Consider the following 24,686-nt stretch of genomic DNA (forward strand, 5'->3'; position numbering starts at 1 on the left):
ATAAGAGGCGGATTTGTAACAGTGAGTTTAATTACCCACCAGAATAGCTTCCCAGGGGTTTGTGGTGATCGTCTCCATCATTTTCAATCTTCGTCGAGGCTGTTTTTCTGATGCAGTCACAGGCTGTTGGGCTCCATGCAGGGACCACTGGTTGAGGGTCTGTGGGCTGTTACGCAGGAGGCCAGATGGGATGTTCAGAATGGAGCAGTGGGTTTAGGAATGCAGTGCACAGATATGCTCCAGTCAAAATTCTGTACCCAACCTCATGCTTGTTCTCCCAATGAAAGCCAGAAAGAGAAGCAGCGGCTGTAATTTTTCATAAAATAATGGTACAACTTTTGTCAGGGTGACAGTGTTAACGTTTTTCCATTTGGGACTTTCAGGCACAATGACTGAACCGCAGAGTCCCCCCGAGCCAATGGCTGCTGGGGAGAGCCTTGGCGAAATAGGCGGCAATTACAAGGTATAAAAGCGATGGCCAGTCACAGACTAACGTTACGTATTGCTCCAGATCACCCTCGAAACATAACTGGCCTCTGAGTGGACTCCCGCTTACTAACGTGGAATGCTGTAGCTTGTGTGGCTAAAAAGCGAGCAGCCTGGAGGCTTACAGTGTTTTAGCATTACCCAGTTCTGTGCTAAATCTGTTCCTTGTGTGCCAGAGCTGATCTTTCCAGCCTCCGAGTGTCACGCAGTGAGACTTTGTTCTGATGAGTTACTACTAGTACCTCTGCCAGACGTGCTGCTGGAAAGGGGAGATGCTTTCTGTTGTGTCTGTCAGTTCCAAAGAATCTCCTGGTAATCTGTTTACTACTGTTGTGCTTAGCTTTTATTATCTGGCTGGTAAAGAAAGCAGATTCTATAGCCCAGCAGAGTTTGGCTATCTTTGTCGGAAGCGTAATTCTGTCGAACTGGAGTGGTGGTAAAGTCCCTGATGATAAATGCAAATGCTACCTCGCAGGTCAGTGTTTCTGCTGTGTGTTTTTTTCCCTCCGGTGTGGGAGGGCAGAGGTAACGGCTCTGCTATCAGACTGTGAATAAAGAACATCAGCGCAGCCCTTCAGCTCTTGTGGTGCTGCATTTCCTTTCTCCATCTTGCACCGTGCGAAGGAATAGGGCAGTGTCCTTCGGTCCCTGGGGGTTCCACATTATGCTAGAGCAATGGGTCTGTCGATGTGTGGGTGTTGTACCCGGGGGAAAGATACAGGGTCTCCACAGGGAGTGCAGGAGTAAGAGGCACATTATGATGTGCTTGCAGCGTTAGAGTGGTAGCCCTCAGTGCAATGTCAGAAGCAGTCGTTACCCATCTTTTGAGACAGAGACCCCATTTGCCACCTGATAGCTGTTTACACAGGGAATCGACCCCTTACTAGCAGTCCGCACTGTCCCTCAAGTCTGCAGTGGCAAGCACACTCCCCTCAGCTGGAGGACACGGGTGGCAAGCACAATGCTCTGCTGCTGTTCTTGGCCAGGGAAGCTGGGAGAGAGGAATAGACCCAGGAGACTGTGTGTGCTCTTGGGTTCACCTTCGCTGCAACAGCGTTCGGGAGACCGGGCTCATTTCTGGAAGGCTTGGACGGCTGAATGGCCTTCCCCGGGCTCTCACTGCCCCGGGCCTAGATTTCTGCTAATTGCTGGCGGCTTGGGCTGGAAAGAGGCTCCTGGGGATGGTTCTTGGGAAAGGGTTGAGCTGGCACATTTGGGGTGAGCTGTGTTGGGTTCTCAGTCTGTGGGACCTTCTCCTGCAGTGACTCCTTTCCCAAAGGTCTGTCCGATCTTTCGCACCAAGGATTGAGTGACGCCCAAAGTGAAACTCCCAATTAGCCATGTAGAGAGTGTACGGTCCCACGTGTTCGTGAATGGTTCCATCGCAGAACCCTCTAGCTCACCCCATGACTCTGGAATTCAGGGTTCCCGAAGCCCCCAAGGCTCTGTCTGAATTGGTTACCAAATCCCAGCCCTGGGGAGCTTTGTTCGGTTTGAGGTTTGGCTGCTGCTCAGCCCTGCAGACCCCAGGTGAAAATTAAACCCATTCCGAGCTAGTCGGGGTTAATGACCCAGGTGATAAGCTCGTGGATCTAGATAGAGGGATGAGTGGGAAACTATTTACAATGAACCAGCCCCTGGGGCAGGAAACCACAGACCAGAGCAGAGTCCCGGGTGAGTTGTTAGAGTGAGTGGTGTGGATCTTGGGTCTTGCATTTGAATGGATGATCCTGAAGACAGGCATTCACTTTGTGGTCAGTGTTTCAGTCAAGTACAGATGAGGTATCACGCCTTGTTGCTGTCAATAGACGTTCCGTGGTCAATACTTGGCTATTAGCTAAAACTGGAGCCATCCATCTCGCCAGAACCTGCATGTCAGAAATGAGTGATGCCGGCACTCGCCATCGGGGAGGTGAAGCGCAAAGCACATCCCCCCCTGCAGATGCAGTTTGTGAATTGGAACAAGTTGTTGATCAGGGTGGAAGGAATTCAGACCGGTCGTAGTGCTGCCCAGCTACCATGGAGTGCGACTCATATGGCTCAAACCTACTGTGCGAATGGGAGTGGCTCCATACTGAACGATTTGCTGCAGAACTAGGAAGGCCAGGTTCATTTGTAAGGAGACTGACTAGCAAGCAAAGGCAGAAATAGGCGCCGTAGACACCCAGCCTGCTTTGCTGCTGTTTGTGTTTGAAGTGTGTGTGTGTGTGTGTCCGTCCGTCCGTCCAGCTGCGTTATCGCCAGTGCCAGGCCTGGCTTTCTGGAAGGGAAATGCCATGGGTTCCCCCATGGGCGACAGAGCAGGAGGAGCAGACTTGGTGAAGCAATGGCCTGAAGCGCATGTGCTGTGACTCCTCCCTCTTCCGCCTCCACCTGCACATCAGAGCTTGTTTAGCTTGTCTGTGCCAGCCTGGCCTGTGTTCCAGCTCCCCTTCCCGCTAGTGCCCGGCTCGGGCCAGGCTGCGTCAGTGGAGGTGTGAGAGCATCACCTCTCCTTTCAGATCACCATCTTCGAGCTGGAGAATTTCCAGGGCAAGAAGCGTGAGTTGACAGAGGAAAGTCCGAATGTGACGGAGGAAGCGCTGGAGAAAGTGGGATCGATCCAGGTAGAATCAGGCCCGTAAGTACAGAGAGCAGGAGGATGAGCCCCACAGAGGTAGGGGGCAGTGCCCTTCAAATGCAGGAGGGGAGAGGGCAAGGCTCCCCACGGCAAAGAAAGAGGATGAGTTTCTTGCTAACAGGGCCCTTGTTCTGCACCCTTGAGAAGAGCCTGGGAAACACAAACCAGGTGCTGGGAGTGAAGGGACCATGCAGCCCCAGGCAGCAGGAGGCTCAGCTGGGCTGTGAAGACCCTTCCCCCAGCCATGTGCGTGGGGCTGATCCTAGGAGGCAGGGATCCGTGCTGTTGTGGGGTGCTCGGCTTGTTAAATTCCATCCCTCTCTGAGGCTGCCCGCGGCAGCTGCTGCCAGGGGAACTCCCCACCCTGGTGTCGGGGATGTGCTACACACCCTCTGAAAAACCTGGCCCCGTCCTGAGCAGTTGGGGAGCCCCAAAGCGGGAGTCCCACGCCCTGTGTCTGTGTCCCGCCCCCTCCCTGCAGGTGGCTCGGGTTCGAACGCCAGGCCTTCTGCGGGGAGCAGTTCGTGCTGGAGAAGGGAGCTTACCCGCGCTGGGACTCCTGGTCCAACAGCCACAGCAGTGACAGCTTGATGTCCGTCCGCCCCCTGCTGATTGTGAGTGGGGCCGGCACGGAGCTGGGAGGGGGATACAGAGAACCCCTTTAAGGCAAGCCAGAGGCGTGGGGCTCCCAGCGGCTGGGAGTGGGCAGCGAGGGTGCACAGCGTGGGGGTTAACAGCCCCCAGGGGTTGTCCTGGGCCTGCGGCCCCACGTTGCTCAGTGAGATGCTTCTCCTGTGAGCCCTGCCCTTGAGGGGACACGCTCCCCAGGGCTATTTCATGTCAACTTAACCCCCCTCCCTTCCCATCCCCCACCATGGCGTTTCCTGACTCCATTCCCCTACATAGCTCCACCCGGAGCGAGCTAAGGGGGCTGGGGCCTGCCTCCCACCAGCGTCTCGCACGGATGTGCACGCCAGCTAGAAGGGTGGGGGCCCTTCGCACCCCTGCGTTTCTTTCACCTTCGGCAGCTTTGTTCCCAGCTCCTGTCAGCAAGCAGAGCCTGGGATCCCTTGAGGTAGCACCAGGCCGGTCTGGCTCCCACCGTGACGCTCCCACGCGCTGCAGCGTGTGCGATTGTCTCAGCCCAGAAACAAGCCCTGGCATCTGCCAGGACGCCCGAGCCTCCTGCTCCGTCCAGCCAGTGCCGGCTGTGTGTGGAGGCACTTCCCGTCCTCGACAGCTGGGGCATGCAGGGTCTCTTGGGCTTCAGGCAAGCGGGGGTGGCTTGGCCGGCTTCTTCACAGCAGGGGGCTGCGGCAGGTCCCTGGGGAGGGGTGGCAGGGCAGGGGGGGAGCAGCTTGCTTGCTGGATGTCTCCACTGCAGGACAGCCACGACCACAAAATCCACCTGTTTGAAAACGCCGGTTACAACGGGAGGAAGATGGAGATTGTAGATGACGATGTGCCAAGCCTCTGGGCTCACGGGTTCCAGGACCGCGTGGCCAGCATCAAAGCACTGAACGGAACGTAAGGGCAGAGACCTCCTGGGCCAGCCCCCAGCTCCGGGGCAGCCTGTGTGTGACGCTAGCACCCAAAGCGCCGCTGTTATGCTCCCGCTGAGCTGGGCACGGGCTGTACACACACTAGGGGAGACACACTGCCCCAGAGAAGTGACGTGCTGATTACAGACCTGATGCAGCGGGTGGGCGGAGCATGGGGGGGAGGGCCGGGAACACATGGTTACACAGACTAGCGCAGGTTTCAGTAAATAGCCAAATAAAGACCTGCCACCCCTGTCTGAGGGGCTTGGGGTGCCTGATACAACCTGTATCCAACTCAGTGAGCAGGGGTGAAAACTCTCCCCAAACCCCCAGCAAGCCACCAAAGAGACGCAGGAGCAGAACTTGCCCCCTTTGCCCAGGTCTGGCAGCCCGCAGGGAGGGAGCCCGACAGTGATGGCCCGGAGGCTGGACGGAGCACCTCCTTGGGGGCCTGGCTACACCCAGGCTTTGCACGGCAGTAACTGTCTGGGGGGTGTTCTACCACGCAGCCCCTAGCGTGGGCGCAGAGATACAGATCCCAGGTGCCTAGAGCTCTTTCCCCGTCCCTGGGGGGCTTGCACAGCTTTGTCTTTGTTTCGGAGTTGGCTGTGGGTGCTCCAGTGACAGGGCCAAGAGCCTGAATGAACCGATGGAAGAAGGAAAGCAGGGCCGCGGGCCCTGGGCAGGGGACTTTCCTGGCTGGGTTTGCCCCGGAGGCTAGGGTTAGGGTTCAGTGCTGGTCTGTTCTTGGGTATTTTCACCTTGGACACCCAGACTTTGGCTGCAACATCTCAGCCGTTCCCCATCCCCGGCCTCCTTGCCCTGCCTGACTGGGTCAGGGTGGGTGAGAACGCTTCACTCTGCGGGGGGACATTCCACTGGTGCCCCAGGCTGTTGCGGGTGTGTGTGTGTGACTTCCTGCCTTGCTGACGCCTGCCCAGGGAGAGGGAAGTCCCTACGGTTCTGGTCCACGTGGGTGGGTAGGGGCTGGGGGCTGGCGCCCATTCTCTGCTCCCTGCTGGTTCCTGGGGCATAGCGCACACCCCTGACCTCCCCCAGACCTCCTGCCCCTTCCTGGCCAGGCACGCCACCGTCCCCTCCTGGAGCTTTGAGCACCTTCCATTCTGTGCTTGCTGTGGTCCCCCCCCCGCCCCCCCCGCAGGGGTGCACAGGACAGCGGGAGGCGTGTGTACACAGCGCTGCCCTGAGCAGAGCCATGCTGATGGGGGAATGGCCCTTGGCCTCCCGCTCTGCTGGGGCAGCAGCCGGTAGACGCGGCCTTTCTGTGGATGCAAAGAGCAGCCTCCCCCCCCCCCCCAAGGCGGGGGCAAGAAGGACCTGGGTTTGTATTGTAGATCCCTGCACGAGTGGGGGGCAGCCTCCCCCGGGCCTGATCTCTCTCCCTGTGTCATTGCCACGATGGGAAATGGCTCCAGCCCGTCTGGGAATGATGCTGATTCCTTTAATCGTCCCCTGGCATGAGCCGCGGACAGGTTCCCAGGGACCGCTCCTCTCGCAGTTGAGCAGCAGGTCCAGGCAGCTTTGTTGGCCCCTGGGGGTGCCAGGCTGGCTCGGAGTGGCTCAGGCAGCCAGGGAAAGGCCCGGCCGACACAGGAAGGCGGGAGGTGCTGAGGCGAGGCACGTGCTGCCAGGCCCTGGGTGTGCCGTACGGTGTCGTGGGTGGCAGGATCAGGGAATGACGCTGACGCCCCCCACGCTTTGCGACATGGGGTGAAATAGAGGGCTGGCCCGACTGGCCCCCAGGGCCCAGCGGCAGAGCTGGAGGGAGGCTGCAGGGAGACGACATCATCTAACCCTGCCAAGTGCAGCCCTGTCCAGGCGCCAACTTCCCCCGTCGCTACCCCCGAGCCTGTTCCAGCCCCTGTTACCTGGCTCGGCCTGGCCCGGCAGGTCCCACGCTTCCCAGAAGCTGTGTCCCTGTGTCCATGGGGGCTGGAGCAGCACCACCAGCTCCGTGGCCGGGTAGAGCCCAGCCACGGGAGAGGCACCAGGCCCGCCCGTGAAGCAGCGAGGCCGATGGCTGGGAGCCAGGGCTGCCCCCCTGTGTCAGCAGGCCCCCGCGCTGGGCAGCTTGCCTGGAGCTCCCGTCTGCTGTGCTGAGGCTCGTCTCCCTCTCCCGCAGGTGGGTGGGCTACGAATACCCCGGCTACCGAGGCCGCCAGTACGTCTTTGAGAGGGGCGAGTACCAGCACTGGAACGAGTGGGACGCCAGCCAGCCCCAGATCCAGTCGGTGCGCCGTGTCCGGGACCAGCAGTGGCACAAACACGGCTGCTTTGAGACCAGCTGAAGGGGACCCTGGCGCCTTGCGCAGCCACGCCCGAGGAAGAGGAGGAGGACGTGATTTATAACCCGTGGCGTTTGTGTCAAACCTTCTCAATAAAGCTCGGAGCTGGAGGCTGCTGTGGCCTGGCTTGTCCCGGTGTTGTGTTCAGAAGTCGGCCGCTGGGCGAGGGCCATGTCCTGGGGGGCAGGCGCCAATGCAGCGGCTCTGAGAGCTGCCCTCCTTACCTCCTGGCATAGCACGGGTTCCCAGCCTGGGGGGCATGACCCCCCTGCCCAAGTGGGAGGTGGGCCTGGCTAGATGTGAGGGGAGCCCAGGATGGGAAAGGCTGAGAACCGCCTTCTCCCTATGCGTACTGGCCCCACAGCACAGGCTAACAGAGCTCTCGGCTCTGGGGTGAGCTTGGCCTACGTGGGCTTCCATATGCAGCTGGCCCGACAGGTCCTCATAGACTCTTAGACTTTAAGGTCAGAAGGGACCATTATGATCATCTAGTCTGACCTCCCGCATGATGCAGGCCACAAAAGCTGACCCACCCACTCCTGGAATAATTCTCTCCCTTGACTCAGCAGTTGAAGTCCCCAAATCATGATTTAAAGACTTCAAGTCGCAGAGAATCCTCCAGCAAGCGACCCCTGCCCCATGCTGCGGAGGAAGGCGAAAAACCTCCAGGGCCTCTGCCAATCTACCCTGGAGGAAAATTCCTTCCCGACCCCAAATATGGCGATCAGCAGAACCCCGAGCATGCGGGCAAGATTCTCTAGCCAGATCCACATTGACCATTGATACTAATTACCAGCGATGGCATGTTATTGACCTATTGACTAAGATCACGTTATCCCATCAAACCATCCCCTCCATAAACTTATCAAGCTTAATCTTAAAGCCAGAGAGGTCTTTTGCCCCCACTGTTTCCCTCGGAAGGCTGTTCCAGAACTTCACCCCTCTGACGGTTAGAAACCGTCGTCTAATTTCAAGCCTAAACTTCCCGACGGCCAGTTTATATCCATTTGTTCTCGTGTCCACATTAGTACTGAGCTGAAATAATTCCTCTCCCTCCCTGGTATTTATCCCTCTGATATATTTAAAGAGAGCAATCATATCCCCCCTCAGCCTCCTTTTGGTTAGGGTAAACAAACCGAGCTCCTCGAGTCTCCTTTCATACGACAGGTTTTCCATTCCTCGGATCATCCTAGTGGCCCTTCTCTGTACCCATTCCAGTTGAGTTCATCCTTTTTAAACATGGGAGACCAGAACTGCACACAGTACTCCAAATGAGGTCTCACCAGCGCCTTGTATAGCGGAAGCAGCACCTCCTTATCCCTACTAGAAATACCTCGCCTAATGCATCCCAAGACCGCATTAGCTTTTTTCACGGCCACGTCACATTGCCGACTCATAGTCATCCTGCGATCAACCAGGACTCCGAGGTCCTTCTCCTCCTCCGTTACTTCCAACCGATGCGTCCCCAGCATATAACTAAAATTCTTGTTAGTCATCCCTAAATGCATCACCTTACACTTCTCACTATTAAATTTCATCCTATTACTATTACTCCAGTTTACAAGGTCATCCAAGTCTCCCTGCAGGATATCACGATCCTTCTCCGAATTGGCAATACCTCCCAACTTTGTGTCATCCGCAAACTTTATGAGCCCACTTCTACATTCGGTTCCGAGGTCAGTAATAAATAGATTAAATAAAATCGGACCCAAAACCGAACCCTGAGGAACTCCACTGGTAACCTCCCTCCAACCTGACAGTTCACCTTTCAGTACGACCCGCTGCAGTCTCCCCTTTAACCAGTTCTTTATCCACCTCTGGATTTTCATATCGATCCCCATCTTTTCCAATTTAACCAATAACTCCTCATGCGGTACCGTATCAAACGCTTTACTGAAATCGAGGTATATTCGATCCACCGCATTTCCTTTATCTAGAAGGTCTGTTACTGTCTCAAAGAAGGAGATCAGGTTGGTTTGGCACGATCTGCCTTTCGTAAAACCGTGTCCTGCTGCTGTTAGTGAGCACTGGTGCTAGTGCGGCGTGGGAGGTACCTACGGCCCCAGACAAATCCCTGGTGCGTGTTCCCCGGCATTTAACAGTGTGAACCCCCTGACCAGCGCTGCCCCCGAACGCCCCTGAGGCCAGGTAAGCCGAGGCCTCCATGACATCCTAAGGGGGGTCAGAGGAGCTGTCTGGGCGGCCAGACTCTGAACTGCTCCAGCAGCAGCGTGTGCCCAACAAGCAGCCATGGAACAAAAGGGAGAAACGAACAATCACGCTCGTTGTTACATAACGGCTGCAGCGCTCCAAAAATAACACACCTTCAGCCGCCGCTTCGCAGAGCTCACGCTGCCTGCATGCAAAACGAGATGGCAACCCGAGCTCCTGCGGCGGGCCATTGCCGACTCAAGGGCAGGCCGGCGGCTCCAGGGGGATGTATTGTGGGCATCTCCTCCCAGCTACGGGACCGCTGCTTTGCATGTGATAGTAGAGAGAGGGGCTGCAAAACGCAGCCTAAAGAGAAACAGGATTGCGAAAGTCATAGCAGACACCCCTGCATTTGCCTTTTGGTCTCGCCCTTCAGGGAAGGGCAGCTGTGTTAGCACAGCCCTGAGTACAGAACGACGCTGAATTATTTGAGTGACTGTAAATCAGAGTGCAGCTGCTGTGGCAGCTGATAGAGCGACCGTGCTGGGGAAGGGGCCCCCGTAGTGGTGGAGATGGGAAGGCCTGCGGTCTGCAGAGCTCAGTTACTGACTGTCAGCCGAGGTACCTGGCTGCAGAGAATGGAGCTATTTGCATTACAAATGATCCCAGGCTGTTTTAGGATCTGACTGCCTCTCGCAAGCTGCTTGGCTGGTGTGCACGGCCTGGGGAAGTCCAGCTGGGCCAGCGGCCCAGTGTAGAGCTGTTACTCTGTGAGCACAGTGTGGCTTTACACCCCATATCGTCATAGAGATATTGTTTGTTATAATATGATTGTGGCATAACTCAGGCATATTTTCTGCAAGATGGGGCATGTGAGGTATCATGGGAAAGGTTGATTTACTGAATATGATTATCCTATTTGTATGCATGTATCATTTTGGTATCGGAAGTTAGGAATATTGTCCTTGCAACTATTACAAATGCGTTTACACTTGGGGAACGCCCACTAGACCGTGTGCAATCAGTCTAGATTGCTGGTTGGAAGGGCCATTAGGGAAAACAATGTGTCTTTGACGATGCTAATCTCCCACATACCTGGAAAGCCTTCTTGGGGACACTGCAAACAGCCTTTGAGTTATGGCTGAAAGATCATGTGAGCAAGTCACTTGATACTGGACTCCATGAATAATACTAGTACTTTCCCACTGACCAGTGGTGGGAACCACACTGGAAGCAGTGGCGTAGCCAGGGTCTAAGAGCAGGGGGAGCAAACATAAAAAAGGCGCCCCCCCTTGGCTCCTCCTCTGGCCACGCCCCGCGGCAGGCAGCAGCAGCCAGGAAGGAGAGGTGTGATGGCTTTGCAAACGCAGCGCCAGAGCTGGCCGGCCCGCAGCCCACGTTACCTCCACCCACTTGGCCTCGGAGCCCGGCTCGGGGGGCTTCACCTGCAGCCGGGAGACCAAACACTGCTGCAGAAGAGCCCGTGCGCGGGGCGACGCGCTGGAGGTGGACATGCCCAGCAGCGCCGGCAGGTGGGCAGACTGGGGAGCCTGGGCTAGGCCACGCAAAGGCAGGCACCGCCCCCCAGCAGCACGCGGAGCTGGAGCTTTCCGCTTCCTGTGCCTGGCGCTGCCCCGCCCCACCGCAGAGTCCAGCCCCTGCCCCCCCCCTTGCCTGCAGGATTTCAGCCCTGCCCGTTGGCCCCATGGTAACCCCTAACTAAGGCGGCCGCTTTTGGAAAATGTGCTGAGGGGAAGCGGCTGCTTCCCCTGTACCCCACTAGCTACGCTACTGACTGGAAGACAAAGGATTCCTGCCATGTGTAAAACCTATTTAAGGCAGGGGAATGACATAATCAGGGTTTGTTCTTCACCGAATCCTCGACCAAGATGACTGCTGTAAGCATCTAAGAAACAAAAACTTGTTGTTTCCTCTAAAGCCAGTTTGTGGAATTCATAATGGGGGAGGGAGAAGCTGTGCATATCTTCCTCCACATTGAGGGAGGGGGTGAATTTCATGAGCTTACGCTGTGGAGGTCTCTGTGCAGCGCAAGACGATACAATTTTGGGTTTACACTCCAGAGGGGATGAGCTCTTGAGTGCTGTGCTCTTCCCACGCAGAGCTGATCTCAGAGTCTGTGTGTTTCTGCAGCTGGGCGTGCCCCTGTGGGCTAGTAAAGTGCAGTCTGACGCCTGAGGGAGGGCTTGGCTGGCCTGCTTCAGCAGCGCAGTGTAAAAGGAACCCAGGCTGGTGGGTCAGGCAGGCTCAGTGATACCCCAGTTCCAAGTGGCACCCTGGGGGGAACCCGTCAAATACCAGCTGCAGCAGGGTCGTGCCCCCGCCTTTCAGAGCAGGGAGCTCCCTTTGGAGAGACCCGTCCTGCTGGCTGGCGGCGGAGTCCCTCAGGAGGGATGGGGTGGCGGGGTGGGTACTTTCCCCTGAGACATGGCCCGTGAGTCATTTCTTTTCTAGCAGCTGGGCGGCTCAGTGCACTGGCAGTGGGAGGAGGAGCCTTTCGCCCGAATCAGCCCACGGCAGAGCCACCCGAAATGGTAACTTAGTGAGGGCTGTTCTGGTGCCTCCAAAATGGGCAATTTCACGGGAGCTAGAGGTTGCCAGGCAACAGCCTCGCCTGGCAGGGTTCTCCACCCCACATTTCCTGCCTGGCGAGCGGGTGGGTAAAGCCCGAGAGGGGCTGAGCAGCCTCGACGCCCATGGAGCGCAACGTGGCACCTCGCAGCATCGCATCCGCGACCAGCCTGCGGGGCAGCAGCCAGCCGAGCATGGAAACCGCTGGCGCCACGTGGGACGCCACGTGGGACGCCATACGGCACCGTCGCTACCTCACCCAGGCTTGGTTTAACCACAGTGGCCTCTTCCTAGCAGGAGGGCACGTCCCCTCACATCTCCTGTGCAAAGCAGCATTGTCTCTGGGGGCCACAGACCCAGGCTACAGCAATGTGACTCGCTGGGGGGAGTTGCATTCATGTCAGAGACCCAAAGGAGGAAGGGGTTTCATCCAGAGCCGGTAACAATTCCACGGGCCTGCTAGTCACCTGCCTTCACTGCTTAGCTTGTTCCCAAGTTCTTAGCCCTGAGCTTGCATGAGGATCTGCTAGACTAAATAAGCAGATTGATTTCCTGCGCCTGAGAGAAACAGGAAAGCAAATTACTATCTTGCGCCCTTGTGGAGATGAAGGGCGACCACACAGGGCAACAAAAGGCTCTGACATGTTTTGAATGGTGTTGCAGCACAAAACTCTGCTACAATATCAGTGCCTTTATCTTGCGTTTCCTTCCTCCCCATGCTTAATTTGTGTCAGGGATGAGCCCCGGCGCCTCTGGGCCTGGCGGTTCAGGGCCCCGGCGCCTCTGGGCCTGGCGGTTCAGGGCCCCGGCGCCTCTGGGCCTGGCGGTTCAGGGCCCCGGCGCCTCTGGGCCGGGCGGTTCAGAGCCCCGGCGCCTCTGGACTTGCTGCACCAGTTACAAAAGTAAAAGCATTGCTTGAGCCCCAGCACCTCTTTCCTTACCAATTAAGCCCTGCTTCCTCCCCATTTCTTATTCCCCACGTATTTGTCTGTCCCTGGCATGAGCCATTAAAGAGATGGTCAGAAATGACCTGTCTATCCCGGGGAGTGTCTTGCTAGCCCAGGCAGTTCATGAGTTACCAGATATTTAAACCACATCACTCTAGTTCCCACCCACCCCGCACCCAGTTTAATGGCAATACCGCTGAGAACGTTGACTGCTGTGCAAACCCTCTGAGAGCCTTCCGGCCCACTTCTCACGTGGCAGAAAGGGCGGCACTGAGCTCCTACGATAGGAATTTTTCTCACTGGGTGGCTATAGCACATGGGGCAGGGAACTGGCTCTTTTCTTGCTCATAAGTCTTACGCTGGCATAACTCAGTCACATTGGTGGCAGGGAGGGGATTCAGGTCGTTGGTTTCTAGATGGAATCCCTGAGAAGTTTCTGTTCCCAGCACGGACACGTCTTTGTTTGCTCACTAGCGACTCGTATCCAAACAAAGGTCGGCATCGGAAAGGCAGCTTTCCCGCCAGCCCTTCCAGGATGACATGTGCATGCAATTGCTGGTCTCTGCCTTTGTTCAGGGGCGCCCGCATGGACGCGTTTCAGGTTTATTTCCACTGACCCATCGCCTTGGCTCCATGCAGAGGTGCTGAACTTTGGGAGTTGCTAGGCTGTAGTCAGAGGCTAAAAAGGAGTTGACCGAGAAAAAGAAGATCACGTTACCCAGCATGAGGCATAGTTACTATGCTTCCTAGGCCGGTTAGTTATAAGAAGTGTTTTTTTAAAAAGAACTCAGCTGTACAGTGGCATTACAAGGGGCAGCTGTTGGAATATACTGCGCTGTAGGGCCTTCAGTCCTGAAGAATCCCAGTGTGTTTCACCGAGTGTATGTCTCTAGCACTGCTGACATGGCAGAAGGGAAAGCCGCCTGTATTCTGCAGACCCGACTCTAATCTTCCTTACACAGTGGTCCTGTAGCAGTGTGACTTAGTGGCACTACTCCAGAGTTACACCAGTGTCGCTGAGATTAGAATCTGGTCCGTGGCTTTGTTTTGCATCCTGGCACAGAAAGCACTGGCAAGTACTAGCTCTACACGTCAGTCTCCTCCTTGTCCTAACACACAGCACGCCACAGCCATCTCTGCCCCACTTGCATGAGTGAAATGTGCTCTCGGCGCTATGTTTAAAGCATTACATACACAGCTTTCTCTTTCTGCTGAAAGTAATCACGTTGGCAACAGCAGACATTTACTGTTTGTTTGAAAGGCCCAGTTATTTATTGTGCACGCAGCCAGCCGACTTCAGCAATTTTTGTACTTCTAACTGTGGGGCGGGGACGTCAGTTTGTTACAGGGATAAAGTCTCTGGCTCCAAAAATCCTGAAGCAGGGCTGGCTGTTACATTCTTTGAAAGCGAGGGTCTAGGGCCTGGCCTGGGTTCGGCTGATGCATGCAAACTCTAAATCTCCTGGCCAACACACCCAACAAAGCAGGCCGCTCCGAATGTGAAAGCTAATGAAATAATTCTACAGCTGGGGGTTTAGCAAGACAATGGCTGCTGGGGATCAGCTGACCTTGGTTTTCATTGAGCTTTTATCCAGCATTCTCCCTTTGTCTCATGCTTTAACTGTTTTGTAAATAGTTTTGGCACCATTCTGCTGAGGCGCGGTATAAATTCTGCCGCTCGGCCCCAGCCCCTTCACTGGCTCAAGCGGGTACTGGTATAACTGGTAAGAATTTTCTATTTATTGTCCTTCTTTTGGTTTTGGATATGTTTCCATTGCAATCCAAAGCCGCATAGTCTGAAGACTAACCTACCGTCCATAGCATTAATGCAATCAAGAGATGCCCGGGTGTGTACGTCCAGGAGGGTGAATAAGAGAGGATACCAATGTTTTGATCGCCTACAGCGACAGTGATTTCATGACTGGTCAGGAGCCTGACCCTTATTTCATTGAATTTTAGCAGGAATCACTTGTTTCACGTAACTTCGAGTCTACTCAAATGTGATGGCTTTGAAAATTCCTCATGTTTGACCATTACTGGGCACGAGTTCCTTTCCGGGGAGACTGTGCCGGGCGGGGCAGAGGAGGAGGCGTTGCCGCTCCATCCTGCACGGTGAGGCTGTGCGCCGCACGCCATCTGCCGCTCCATTGGTGCCAACCGGGGAAGCTGGGATGTGTCTTTCCCGGACACGCAGTCCCGGCTGCCCTACGGGTTAGGCTCTCCGGGGGTTTAAATTGCTGAGGTGGGTGGTGGAAAAAGCTTCAGAAACTTGAACTGCATTAGCCAAGCCCTTAAATGGTTAGGCAAAGCCCACGGGGCTCGCCCCTCCTGCATTGCTGTTAATATTGTTTGGGCCAAAATTCGGAGGGTCTCGTGCAAGCTTTCCTCAGGCCAACTGCAAGTCGATTTCGCTGGAGTTTGCCTGCGTAAGACTGGCCAGCGGCTGACCTCCCAGCTGAAACCAATGGAGACTTTGTACTGCTTGACGGTGCAAGATGGGCCTGGACTGGGCTTTGGCCCCAAACCATAGCAAGTCAGTGCACAGACTGTCACCTTCCTTACTCTGCCACGGACCAGAGACTCATGGCTGAAGAATACAGGACCCTGGCTGATGTGGTACAAAGGCTGGAGAGTCCCAAAGGGAAAAGCCAGTCCGCCCCCGCCCAGGGTCCCACTGCGCTGCCCTTGTGACTTTAATGGGGGGGGGGGTTAGCACACTCCGTTGTTGGGCAAGCGCTAATTACGTTTATACAGAACCAACAATATAACAGGCACTTGCCTCCAGCCTGTCCATAGCGTCCAGGGAGCCGCAGTTTGTAGTCTTTGCTCCCACTGCGATCCCTTTGCAGCCGGTTTGGATGGTCTCTCTCCCCGCTTCAGATGAATCATTGTATTCTAGGCAAACCCAGAGCTTTAGCACAAATTCCAGCACCAGGGACTTCTTCCCATCACAGGGATACAGTTCAGATGGGTGAAGGAGACCCTCCAGCACCGCTGGTCCTGCTCCACCTGGATTCAAGGGAAACCGTGCTTAGAAACCCCCAGTGTTGGTAATTCCAGTGGGTTCCTCCAGCATTTATTGGCCAATCAAGTGAAGGGAGAGGATCGCCGTGGAGCAGTGGGCTGGGGGGGATGGGTGCGGGTGTACGAACCCAAACAGAATTCCGGTTATAATGATCAAGACCAACGTTTAACTGTCTGAATTTCCCTCCCAGGCTCTCAGTTTCACAATGGCGTCAGACCATCAGATGCCAGCCTCTAAGCAACAGCAAACCAGCTCCAAGGTCAGTATGTGCTTCTCTTTACGCTGTGCAGTGAGTGCTCTGTGCAATAGCTGGGTTTGCCCCGCGATATGGGCCCAAGAAACATAAACGAGTGTGTGCATGAAAGTGTGCAGGCGCGGATCCATTCCCCCAATTCCATGCATGCCAGGAGGTGCTCTCCTCTCTTTGAGGGACCAGGCTGGAATATGAACGGCCGAGCTGCTTAGAATGCCTTCCCCTAGGCAGCAGCTGCTTGCCCTGGTACCTAAAAATCCCCTCTGCCTTTCATAGCAGCTAGGAATGTTGTAGTGACCTGGCAGCGCCCTCTGAGCCCCAGTGCCAGCCCATAAGCAGCTGCTTAGCATGCATGGCAGCACCGAATGCCATCACCCCCCGAGGCTCTCCGCCAGGAGGCAAGAATCCAGAGCTGTGGGACAAAATAAAGAGGCTTCCCCACTCCAGCTACTCCCAGGTCAGTAGTAAGCAGCTGTCCAAGGGGGCCTCATAGTAAAGCGTGAGAACAAGTGACCTATTGAACAGCCATTCCTAGGGGGGGACCCCCAAGGGAAACTCTATAAATCCTGCAAATTATCCTAGAATCAGCCAAAGCCTCTGCCCGAACAGCAGCAGCGCTTTGCAGAAAGTAATTCCTAAACCTGCTTGTACGTAAGGAAATGGGACCGTGCCCCAAGGTTAGCTCTGTTGGAGCCCGGGCCTGTGTCAAACATTTCCTTTGATCTGTACCCTGATGGATCCGACTTGCCATCCCCAGCAGAAATACCAGCAAGAGGGGTTTTCAGCGGGGCTGGGAGGGGGGACAAGGTGGTGTCAGAACTATTCAGGGTTGTTAATTCTTGTGATTTTACTGCAAGTCTCCTGGGGGTGTTTGTTGTTTACCTTTAAGGCCCCAGCTCCTGGAGCCTCCCACCTCACAGGGTCCTAGAGACCGGGCTCCAGCCTGAGCCCAAATGTCTACACCGCCATTATACAGCCCCTTGGCCCGAGTCAGCTGGCCCGGGCCAACCCCCAGTGTCTAACTGCCGCAGAGAAAAGGTGGGACCTCATGTGTTAGATCAAGTCCTGTATGTGGGAGGGGGAAAGCCCCGACCTCATGTTACCCTCATCTTGGGACCCAGGGACTCCGTTTGTGACCTCTGTGACTTCAGGGCGACGATCCTGCTCAAGTCGGCGGGAGCCTTCCCCTCCTTCGGGGCCTGATCCACCCCCTGCCGAAGTGGCTGGAAAGGCTGCCATTGACTTCAGTGGAGCTGCCTCGTCCTGTTTTGTGTGCAGACACAACAGATTTTCCTCTCTCTGCTCCACTGACCCACAAGCCTGTGCTGAGCCGGCAGAGCCCGGCTCGCTGGATGATGTGTTAACACGTAACGCCCGTCCCTAAGCCCCTGTTCATTTCGCTGGGTTGAATTGCATTGGGAAGGAAAGGTTGCCACAGTTGGGGTGATTTAGATCTGTGACTTGAAAGCAAATTGTTGAGGAGGCTCAGGCAAATTTGAAAACCCAGCCCTAGCCGATCATTTCATTGTGAAATATGGGCTCAGCTCGGGGCACCTGGGTGCTGGGAGGATGTGGGTGAGTTGGGGAATTCAGAGAAGGGCAACACCAATGACGGAGGCTCATGGTAAATGGGCTAAGTGGTGCCTGCTCTGAGTTCACTAAAGATAACAGAGTTGGACCAGGGCTGAATTTGGCCCAACATTTATAGTTTTGGGCAAATAACAACCACAGAGACATAGAACACTCTGCAGGGACCAAGACCGAGGAGCGGGTTCTTTGGGGTAGTTTGTAACTCAGAGAAATGGAAGAAGCCAAAGTTCAGGATGGGTATCCAGAGCCCTCCCCCAGGGCCATGCTGGGAGTCACTTAGCCCTTTTAAAGGAGCCTGGGCCAAACACTTGAAGATGCAGGGAAGAATCTTGCCCTGGCTGAGGGACATGGGCTGAGTGGACTGGTGTAAATGGTGCTTTTCCAGCTCTAACCTCCACCATCCTGGGTGTGAACAGAATTGATGGGGCTGCCAGAGTCTCTCCTCCCTACACTGACACAGAGAAATCACAAGAGAACGTACTGTAGGGAACAGTTCTGCACAGACCCCTGTGCTCGCGGGCAGGATGGACGGCAGGGCTTCAACCCCCCTTTGCTAAGCTGCTGTTCTCCTCTCTCTCTGGGTGTCAGATTGTCGTCTTTGAGCAAGAGAATTTCCAAGGTCGCTGCCATGAACTTAACGCAGCTTGTTCCAATTTGAAGGAGGCCGGAATGGAGAAAGTTGGCTCCATCCTAGTACACTCTGGACCGTACGTATCTTGCACGTGGGACGGTGGGAATGAAAGCACGTGGGTGAGTCTGGGCCAGTAGGTGTGTCAGGCAGGGGCAGTTGTGATAGTGACTCAGAAACAACTGTTCAGTGTAAAACAAGATCAACTGAAGAGGTAAGTTACTGAATGGACATCCCCCCCAGGCTTCCTCAGCCTGGAGACATCCCAGCAGTTGAGCCTCTGGGTGGAATTATGGAAAGAGACCCCCTGAGCACCTCCCAGACTGACAGGTGCTGGGCCAGACTCAGCCCTCATTGGTGCCCTCGTGAACAAATTCACTCCAGTGGTCTCACACTGGTTTTACACCAGGGTCCCTAAGAGCAGGATTTAGCTAACTCTCTTAGGGTGTGTCTACACTGCAGCTGGGCGCATGCTTCCTGGAGCGGGTAGACAGACACACGCTAGCTCTGTTCATGCTAGTGGGCTAGAAACAGCAGCGTAACCTGGACAGCACGGGGGCTGCTCGCGCTCGGTGCCCAAGTACATACTGGGGGCTCCGGGCAGGTTTCTGCTCAGGCAGCTAACCCAAGGTGCCACCCTGTGCCGCTGTGGCCATGCTGCTGTGTGTGTGTGTGTGTGTGTGTGTGTGTGTACGTGCAGGAAATGCAGTATAGTTGTAGCAATCAGGCTTGGCTTTCCTGCTGTAGTTGGCCAAATTTACTGTGTGTTTTGCAGCGAGTAGCTTCCTGCCCTGATCATTTGTCATTTCCCTCTATGGTTGATGGCCTGGGGCTGCACATATGACTTCAGCTGTCTGTGCTGCGCCCCCCGCCCCCGCTGCCAGCCATAGCGAGAGTGAGATGGAGATACAGGCTTGCTAATGGGCACGAGGCTCCGTAACCTAGTCGATAAAAACCCAATTCTCAGCACAACTCTTTGTGTAAGCTCAGTCCTGGGGCCAGGGAAGTCCTAGGGCCTGGAAAATCCCACCTTCGGTGCCCAGCATTTCCTGTCCTGCAGCATGAACTCCACTGAATAGCACTGAGCTTCTGCAATAAAGACCCCCCACTTCTTATACGAGAGGAGGAATTCCAGGGCTCCCGAACTAACACCGCCATTAAGCTGGCTCCAACAACTCCCTTTCCTTCCCTTGCAGGGGCAGGGAATGTGCCGTCGTTACTGCCCCACTACTGCACAGCTCTTCAGACCCTTCTGTTTTCCTTGTTTACATACAACCCCCCTGCGTGCTTGGGGTGGGTATCGGCTTTTCTCTTTCTGATCAGAGTCGGGCAGGGCTTTGTGAAGACAGGGGTCTCTTCGGAAAAACAATCTCACCAAGAGAGGCCTCTCCCTTGCTTTCTCCTGACAGTTCATAGAAGCATAGAATATCAGGGTTGGAAGGGACCTCAGGAGGTCATCTAGTCCAACCCCCTGCTCAAAGCAGGACCAATCCCCAGACAGATTTTTACGCCAGTTTCCTAAATGGCCCCCTCAAGGATTGAACTTACAACCCTGGGTTTAGCAAGCCAATGCTCAAACCACTGAGCTATCCCTCCCCCCTCAGTTCAGTCGTCTCCGCCCCCAGTTCAGTCGTCTCCGCCCCAAACAGGAGCGATGAAGCGGAGCCGCACTCTGCACAGGGCAGGCTCCTTCCCCGAGTCATTGGGAGCAGGCTCCTTCCCAAATCTGGCCCTCGGGAACAGAGTTCCTTTTCCAAAGTCACAGCCCTGAGGCCAACGAATGGAGGTCAGTGTGATGGCTACAAAGCGGGAGCACACCCACTGCTGGTGGAGCTCGCTCGCTCGCTGTCCCTCGGTGCCTGGAGCATACACAGGGCTCGTGTGTGGGTCAGGAACAGGATCTCTCTAAATCTGCATAACACCCCTGTTCTGTAGATCCCCGGGACAGCTCCTGTGGGGGGGGGGGGGGCTGGGCAGGCTTTGTGTTCTTTGGGGAGCCAGGATACAGTGGACTGGCTGCCAACACATGCTCCTTGCTGGTGGTGCTGGTTCTGATGGATGCCTATGCACTGTGCCTGCCAGAATTTGGCCCATAAGTAACAATATGGAATGAGCTGCACCAATCAGCAGAGTCCCAGGTGCCTGGCATGCTTAAAAGCAGAGAATTGCAAGCTGTACCATACCTAGACTTATCCCTGACTAGCGTTTTAACATAGAGAACAAGTGCACTTCAGTTTCTTGATAACACCGTGACATGTTAGGTCTTTCAAGTTCATTATTTCTACACAGCTGGAATAATAGTTCACAATGACCAGGAAATGATGTCCTCTGAACTTGCCTATATCTGCAGCTAGTCTCTTCCATGGTCTCTCTGGTAGAGGTGTTTGTATGCTGTATGGCTCAGTATCGTCTCTGAAGTTGATTTGTATTCGATCTCCTTCCCAAAGTCCAGTATCGCCAAATATTCCATTGACTTCTTCCACCTTTCTCACTAGGCCTGTCATGGCTGCCCCTGAGAAAGTTATTGGTCTTTGATCCTTTGATCCAAATCACTCTGAATGCAAGGTTTTTGTCTTTGTATATTGTTTCCATGGTGAACTGGCCCATGCAGTTCAGAATCCCTCCAGGGCTAGTCAGAGCTGAGCCAGGTGACTTCAGCTCTGGGAGGGCTTGAAGGTGACTGTAAGTCCCTTTTGAGATGACTGTGATGTCCGCTCCTGAGTCAATAGTCTTGCCATGAATATTCAGTTTCATCTCCAGGCAGGTTCTGTGTCATCACAAGTGTTAGATCCCAGAAACAATGACTCTGGATTGTCTGTAATATGAGTCAACTCCCTGACTGCTTTGGTGTGGCAAACAGCAGCAAAATGTCCATATTTCATGCATTTATTACACCGTGTGCCTCTGGTTGGACATGCATCATCACTTGGGATGCAACTTTTTCCACATCTTGTGCATGTAGACTGGAATTTGTTCCTTTTAGCCTGGGAGTTCTCTGCTCACCTCAGGGGTCCTATAGTAATGGCTTTTAGCACTCAAGCTGCATCTGTTAATGGCTTCTAAGGTAGCTTCTTGTTTTTCAAGTTTGGCAAGTTGCTCTTGGTTTTGCTGTCTCACCAGCTCAGACAGCTTTGCTTTCTATATAGCTGGGGCTATGGTTAAAACTCTCTTCAGTTGTAGCTGCTGTGAAAGGTTTTTATCTGTTAACCCAATAACCAGCCTGTGTCTGATATTTTCATGTTTTGCATTCCCCAAAATCACAGTTTTCAGCCAATGTATGCAGAGCTCTTACAAAACGTTCAACATTTTCCCCTGGTTCTTGAATTCTCTGGTAAAAACATGCTTTCATAAACCACATATAAAGTATGCATCAAATATAGCCAGAACCCTTTCATAGTCATCTTTGTGACTGTCTGTCTATAGTAAAGTCAAAATATTTAAATATATGCTCTGTCTGCTTCCCCATACTATAAATTAAAAAAGATACCTCTATATCTCCAGTTTCTTTGTGGCATTTGGTACCAATGCAAAATATTGCAAAACATTGTTTCATCTGTCCATTATGAACGTTTGTCTAAGCTGAAGTTCTCTGGGGCATTGGAGAGTGGCAGCTTGATGAGATCCTGCAACCTTTGTTCCTTGGGTTTGCAACTGTTGTAGCTGTTTTACTTCTGTTTCTGTTCTTAGTTTACTTCTGACACCATGTCATGCTTCCATACCAGATACGGATAGGTTACAGAGCTTGCTTATACATACCAGATGTGTTCATCATATGATCCTTTAATGTCCTGTTGGGTATAGCTAAAGTTAGCTTAAATAAGGTATTTTACACACATTGACATTGTGGCAGAACAGTATAATACTGGTTAGTGTTTAATTTAGAGAATAGTGTGACACACCCAGGATAGTAAATAAATACCCAGGAAGCCAATTGAGTCCTCCAGGCAAACAGCAAAAGGGGCGTTTCTCTGGCCGTCTGCTGAGGAGCTGGGGGATGGTTCAGAAATGGAAGTTTCTGGTGCTTTGCCCATCTATCTCCAATGTTTGTATTTTGTTCTTTTCCAGCTGGGTTGGCTACGAACAGGCAAACTGCAAAGGGGAGCAGTTTGTGTTTGAAAAGGGCGAGTATCCCCGCTGGGATTCCTGGACCAACAGCCGGAGGAGCGACACCATTGGCGCCCTGAGACCCATCAAAGTGGTGAGAGTGCTTGTGTCAGACACCGGTCAGTATAATCTGGTCAGGCAAAGACCTGATCATGAGCCTCTTCCGGGGTCCTCTCAGACTGAGAGCTGGAGCCAAAATCCTGGACAAAACCAGCTGTTCTGAACTTTAAAAAAAGGCAAGTCATTGTGTCCTCAAATGCCTGCAGCTCCTGCAGTCGCCATATTTGTGAATATACCTGTGCACAGATCTCCACTGAAAAGTTGTATGTCCATAGGAAAATAGGAAATGTCCTCCCAGGTCAGACCAGGCGCTATCTAGGCCAGTGTCATGTCTCTGACAGCAGCCAATGCCAGATGTTTCAGAGGAAGGTCTGAGGGAACCCTAGAATGGGCAGTTATGGGGCAACCTGCCACCACCAAAGTTTGTTGGTGAACGGCTAAGGATGATCACTATACACGTCTGCTCACAGTCAGCATTCCCCCTCCTGCGAGCAGGCAAAGCTCCTCCTGACGAGGCTGACCTGGGCCCACTCTCTGTGCACTTGAGTTTTGTTTGGAGGCTTGAGCCGTCTTCTCCGACTCCCTGATAACTTTCCTGGAAGGTGCCTGGCCCCATGGCTAACGCTGACCCCACATCTCTCCTCTCTTCAGGACAGCCAGGAACACAAGATCGTCCTCTATGAAAACCCCAGCTTCACCGGCAAGAAGATTGAGATCATAGATGACGATGTGCCCAGCTTCCATGCTCATGGCTACCAGGAAAAAGTGTCATCTGTGCGCGTGCAAAGTGGCACGTAAGTACCTGGGGCGGCAAGTCCACATGACCCTGTTAGTCTCCTTTTCCCTGCACTTGGAATCTAGGAACTGAGGGACAGAATCATCGATTGCATCACATTCTGTGCCTAGAGCCCGAATTGTCTCCAGTTTAAGGTGTCGCCATAACAACACCCTAACCCAGGTGGTTAGACTCCAGGCACAACTGCTGTCCTGCAGTCAGCATCTCTGCTGCTCAGCCCTCTGCTCTGGGCCCGGAGCTGAGCAGGAGAACACAAGTTGCTAGATAGGGCTGGAGAATAAACAACCTTTTGCCCTGATGCACGGAGCCTCCTGAGGCCAGTGAGGTGTGTGAGGGGGTCAAGGATCAAGTGCCCTTGCCGGATGGAGCAGGGCAGGAGGGAAGCTCCCAAGCGGGGTCAGCCCCAAGGCAGTGACTCCTCTGGGCACTGGAAGCCCTTTCACTCAGAGGCTTTGACTAGAGCTTTAATGGCTCTGAAGCAGAGGGCAGTGCTGGCCGATGCAGTGGTGCTAGTGAGAGCCCTCGGGGCACATCCCCTTGCCCCAGCCAGGCCAGGAATGGAGTTCGATTCACCACCCACAGGGCAGAGTGGGGCAGGGTTGCCTGTGTGGGAGGAGACACCGGGTGCTGTCCCGGGTGGGTTTCCCTGTTGCCTGGGTTCTCCCAGTCTCTGACTTGGCTGGGCTTTCCCTTTGCAGCTGGGTTGGATACCAGTACCCCGGTTACAGAGGCTACCAGTACCTGTTTGAAAAAGGGGACTATAAGGACAGCTCAGAGTTTGGTGCCCAGCACCCCCAGATTCAATCCGTCAGGCGCATCCGGGATATGCAGTGGCATCAGCGAGGGGCCTTTCACCCCACCAACTGAAGCTCCCCCCCCCCCCCGAGTGCCCGGAGGAGAAGGAAACCAGAACCAGTTTTATGTGACCTGCTGCTGTTTCCCGATGGCCTCGCTCTCCAACATGCCACTGCGTGATGAATGCTGCTCTGCTGCTGCTGCTGAAGCAACTGAATAAAGCTTTGAGTTTCAAACGCTCGATCGCGTCAGGCACCTTTTTTCTCGGGGGTGGGGGGGTTAAGACACTTGAAATAATTCTCTGTGTTTGCACTGGGGGACGTGCTGGTGGGGGCTGCTAGTTCTGAGCTCCTCAGAGCCCATGTGCTCCTCTGAGACTCCAGGGTGTGGAGTGGAGGCCCAGCATTAACAAAGGGCAAAGGCGCTTGTCATTATACACCCCCCACCCCCTGCACTGAGAGTTGGGTCAGTTCCTCCTCCCCCCATCCCCCCAGGCAGTAGTGACTGAAAATGAAGAATAAAAGGCAGGGAGCCAAACCTCCACCCCCCAGCCAGCAGTGATAAGACAGGAAACCAAGAGCTTACAGCTATTCCCTCCAGGGGTCTGAGCTACTGAATTCAATAGGAATCCTGAACGGTGGCCACCGTTTGTCCAGGACTCTGCAGATTAACCGGCCTGCGCGATGCCCTCAGACTGTTCTGGTGTTTGGCCTGCCACAGTTTGGGCCCGAAAGCCCTGCCATGGGGCTCAGAGTGGTACAGGAGCTTGGTTGCTGCTGCGTTTTTGTGCATTTC

General features: G+C 54.4%; 2 protein-coding genes across 3 annotated transcripts; both read left to right on the top strand.

Annotated features, from left to right (window-relative positions):
- Positions 1-388: 388 nt before the first annotated feature.
- CRYBB3 (crystallin beta B3) lies at positions 389-6,956 on the top strand. Its single transcript, XM_065417787.1, has 5 exons — positions 389-463; positions 2,988-3,106; positions 3,588-3,720; positions 4,491-4,633; positions 6,791-6,956. The coding sequence occupies exons 1-5, from the start codon at positions 389-391 to the stop codon at positions 6,954-6,956; spliced, it is 636 nt and encodes a 211-aa protein (XP_065273859.1).
- An 8,908-nt stretch (positions 6,957-15,864) lies between these two features.
- Positions 15,865-23,963, top strand: CRYBB2 (crystallin beta B2). 2 transcript variants are annotated; one of them, XM_065417821.1, is made up of 5 exons: positions 15,865-15,924; positions 18,097-18,215; positions 22,202-22,334; positions 22,952-23,094; positions 23,795-23,963. In XM_065417821.1, the coding sequence occupies exons 1-5, from the start codon at positions 15,871-15,873 to the stop codon at positions 23,961-23,963; spliced, it is 618 nt and encodes a 205-aa protein (XP_065273893.1). In that variant the 5' UTR covers positions 15,865-15,870. The 2 variants fall into 2 exon arrangements, with proteins under 2 accessions (XP_065273893.1, XP_065273891.1); XM_065417819.1 differs by lacking the exon at positions 15,865-15,924 and adding an exon at positions 16,271-16,375.
- Positions 23,964-24,686: the final 723 nt, after the last annotated feature.

The sequence above is a fragment of the Emys orbicularis genome, chromosome 16 (assembly GCF_028017835.1).
Source record: "Emys orbicularis isolate rEmyOrb1 chromosome 16, rEmyOrb1.hap1, whole genome shotgun sequence".
NCBI lineage: Eukaryota > Metazoa > Chordata > Testudines > Emydidae > Emys > Emys orbicularis.

What these genes read in the sequence shown, in the direction of transcription:
- CRYBB3 (XM_065417787.1), top strand. Translation starts at nt 389, where the DNA reads ATGACTGAACCGCAGAGTCCCCCCGAGCCAATGGCTGCTGGGGAGAGC. An exon ending in ATCCAGGTAGAATCAGGCCC is followed by an intron (nt 3,107 to 3,587) that starts GTAAGTACAGAG and finishes CCCTCCCTGCAG; the next exon opens with GTGGCTCGGGTTCGAACGCC. An exon ending in CCGTCCGCCCCCTGCTGATT is followed by an intron (nt 3,721 to 4,490) that starts GTGAGTGGGGCC and finishes TCTCCACTGCAG; the next exon opens with GACAGCCACGACCACAAAAT.
- CRYBB2 (XM_065417819.1), top strand. Translation starts at nt 16,271, where the DNA reads ATGGCAGCACCGAATGCCATCACCCCCCGAGGCTCTCCGCCAGGAGGC. An exon ending in CCCACTCCAGCTACTCCCAG is followed by an intron (nt 16,376 to 18,096) that starts GTCAGTAGTAAG and finishes TCTGGGTGTCAG; the next exon opens with ATTGTCGTCTTTGAGCAAGA. An exon ending in GTGCGCGTGCAAAGTGGCAC is followed by an intron (nt 23,095 to 23,794) that starts GTAAGTACCTGG and finishes TTCCCTTTGCAG; the next exon opens with CTGGGTTGGATACCAGTACC.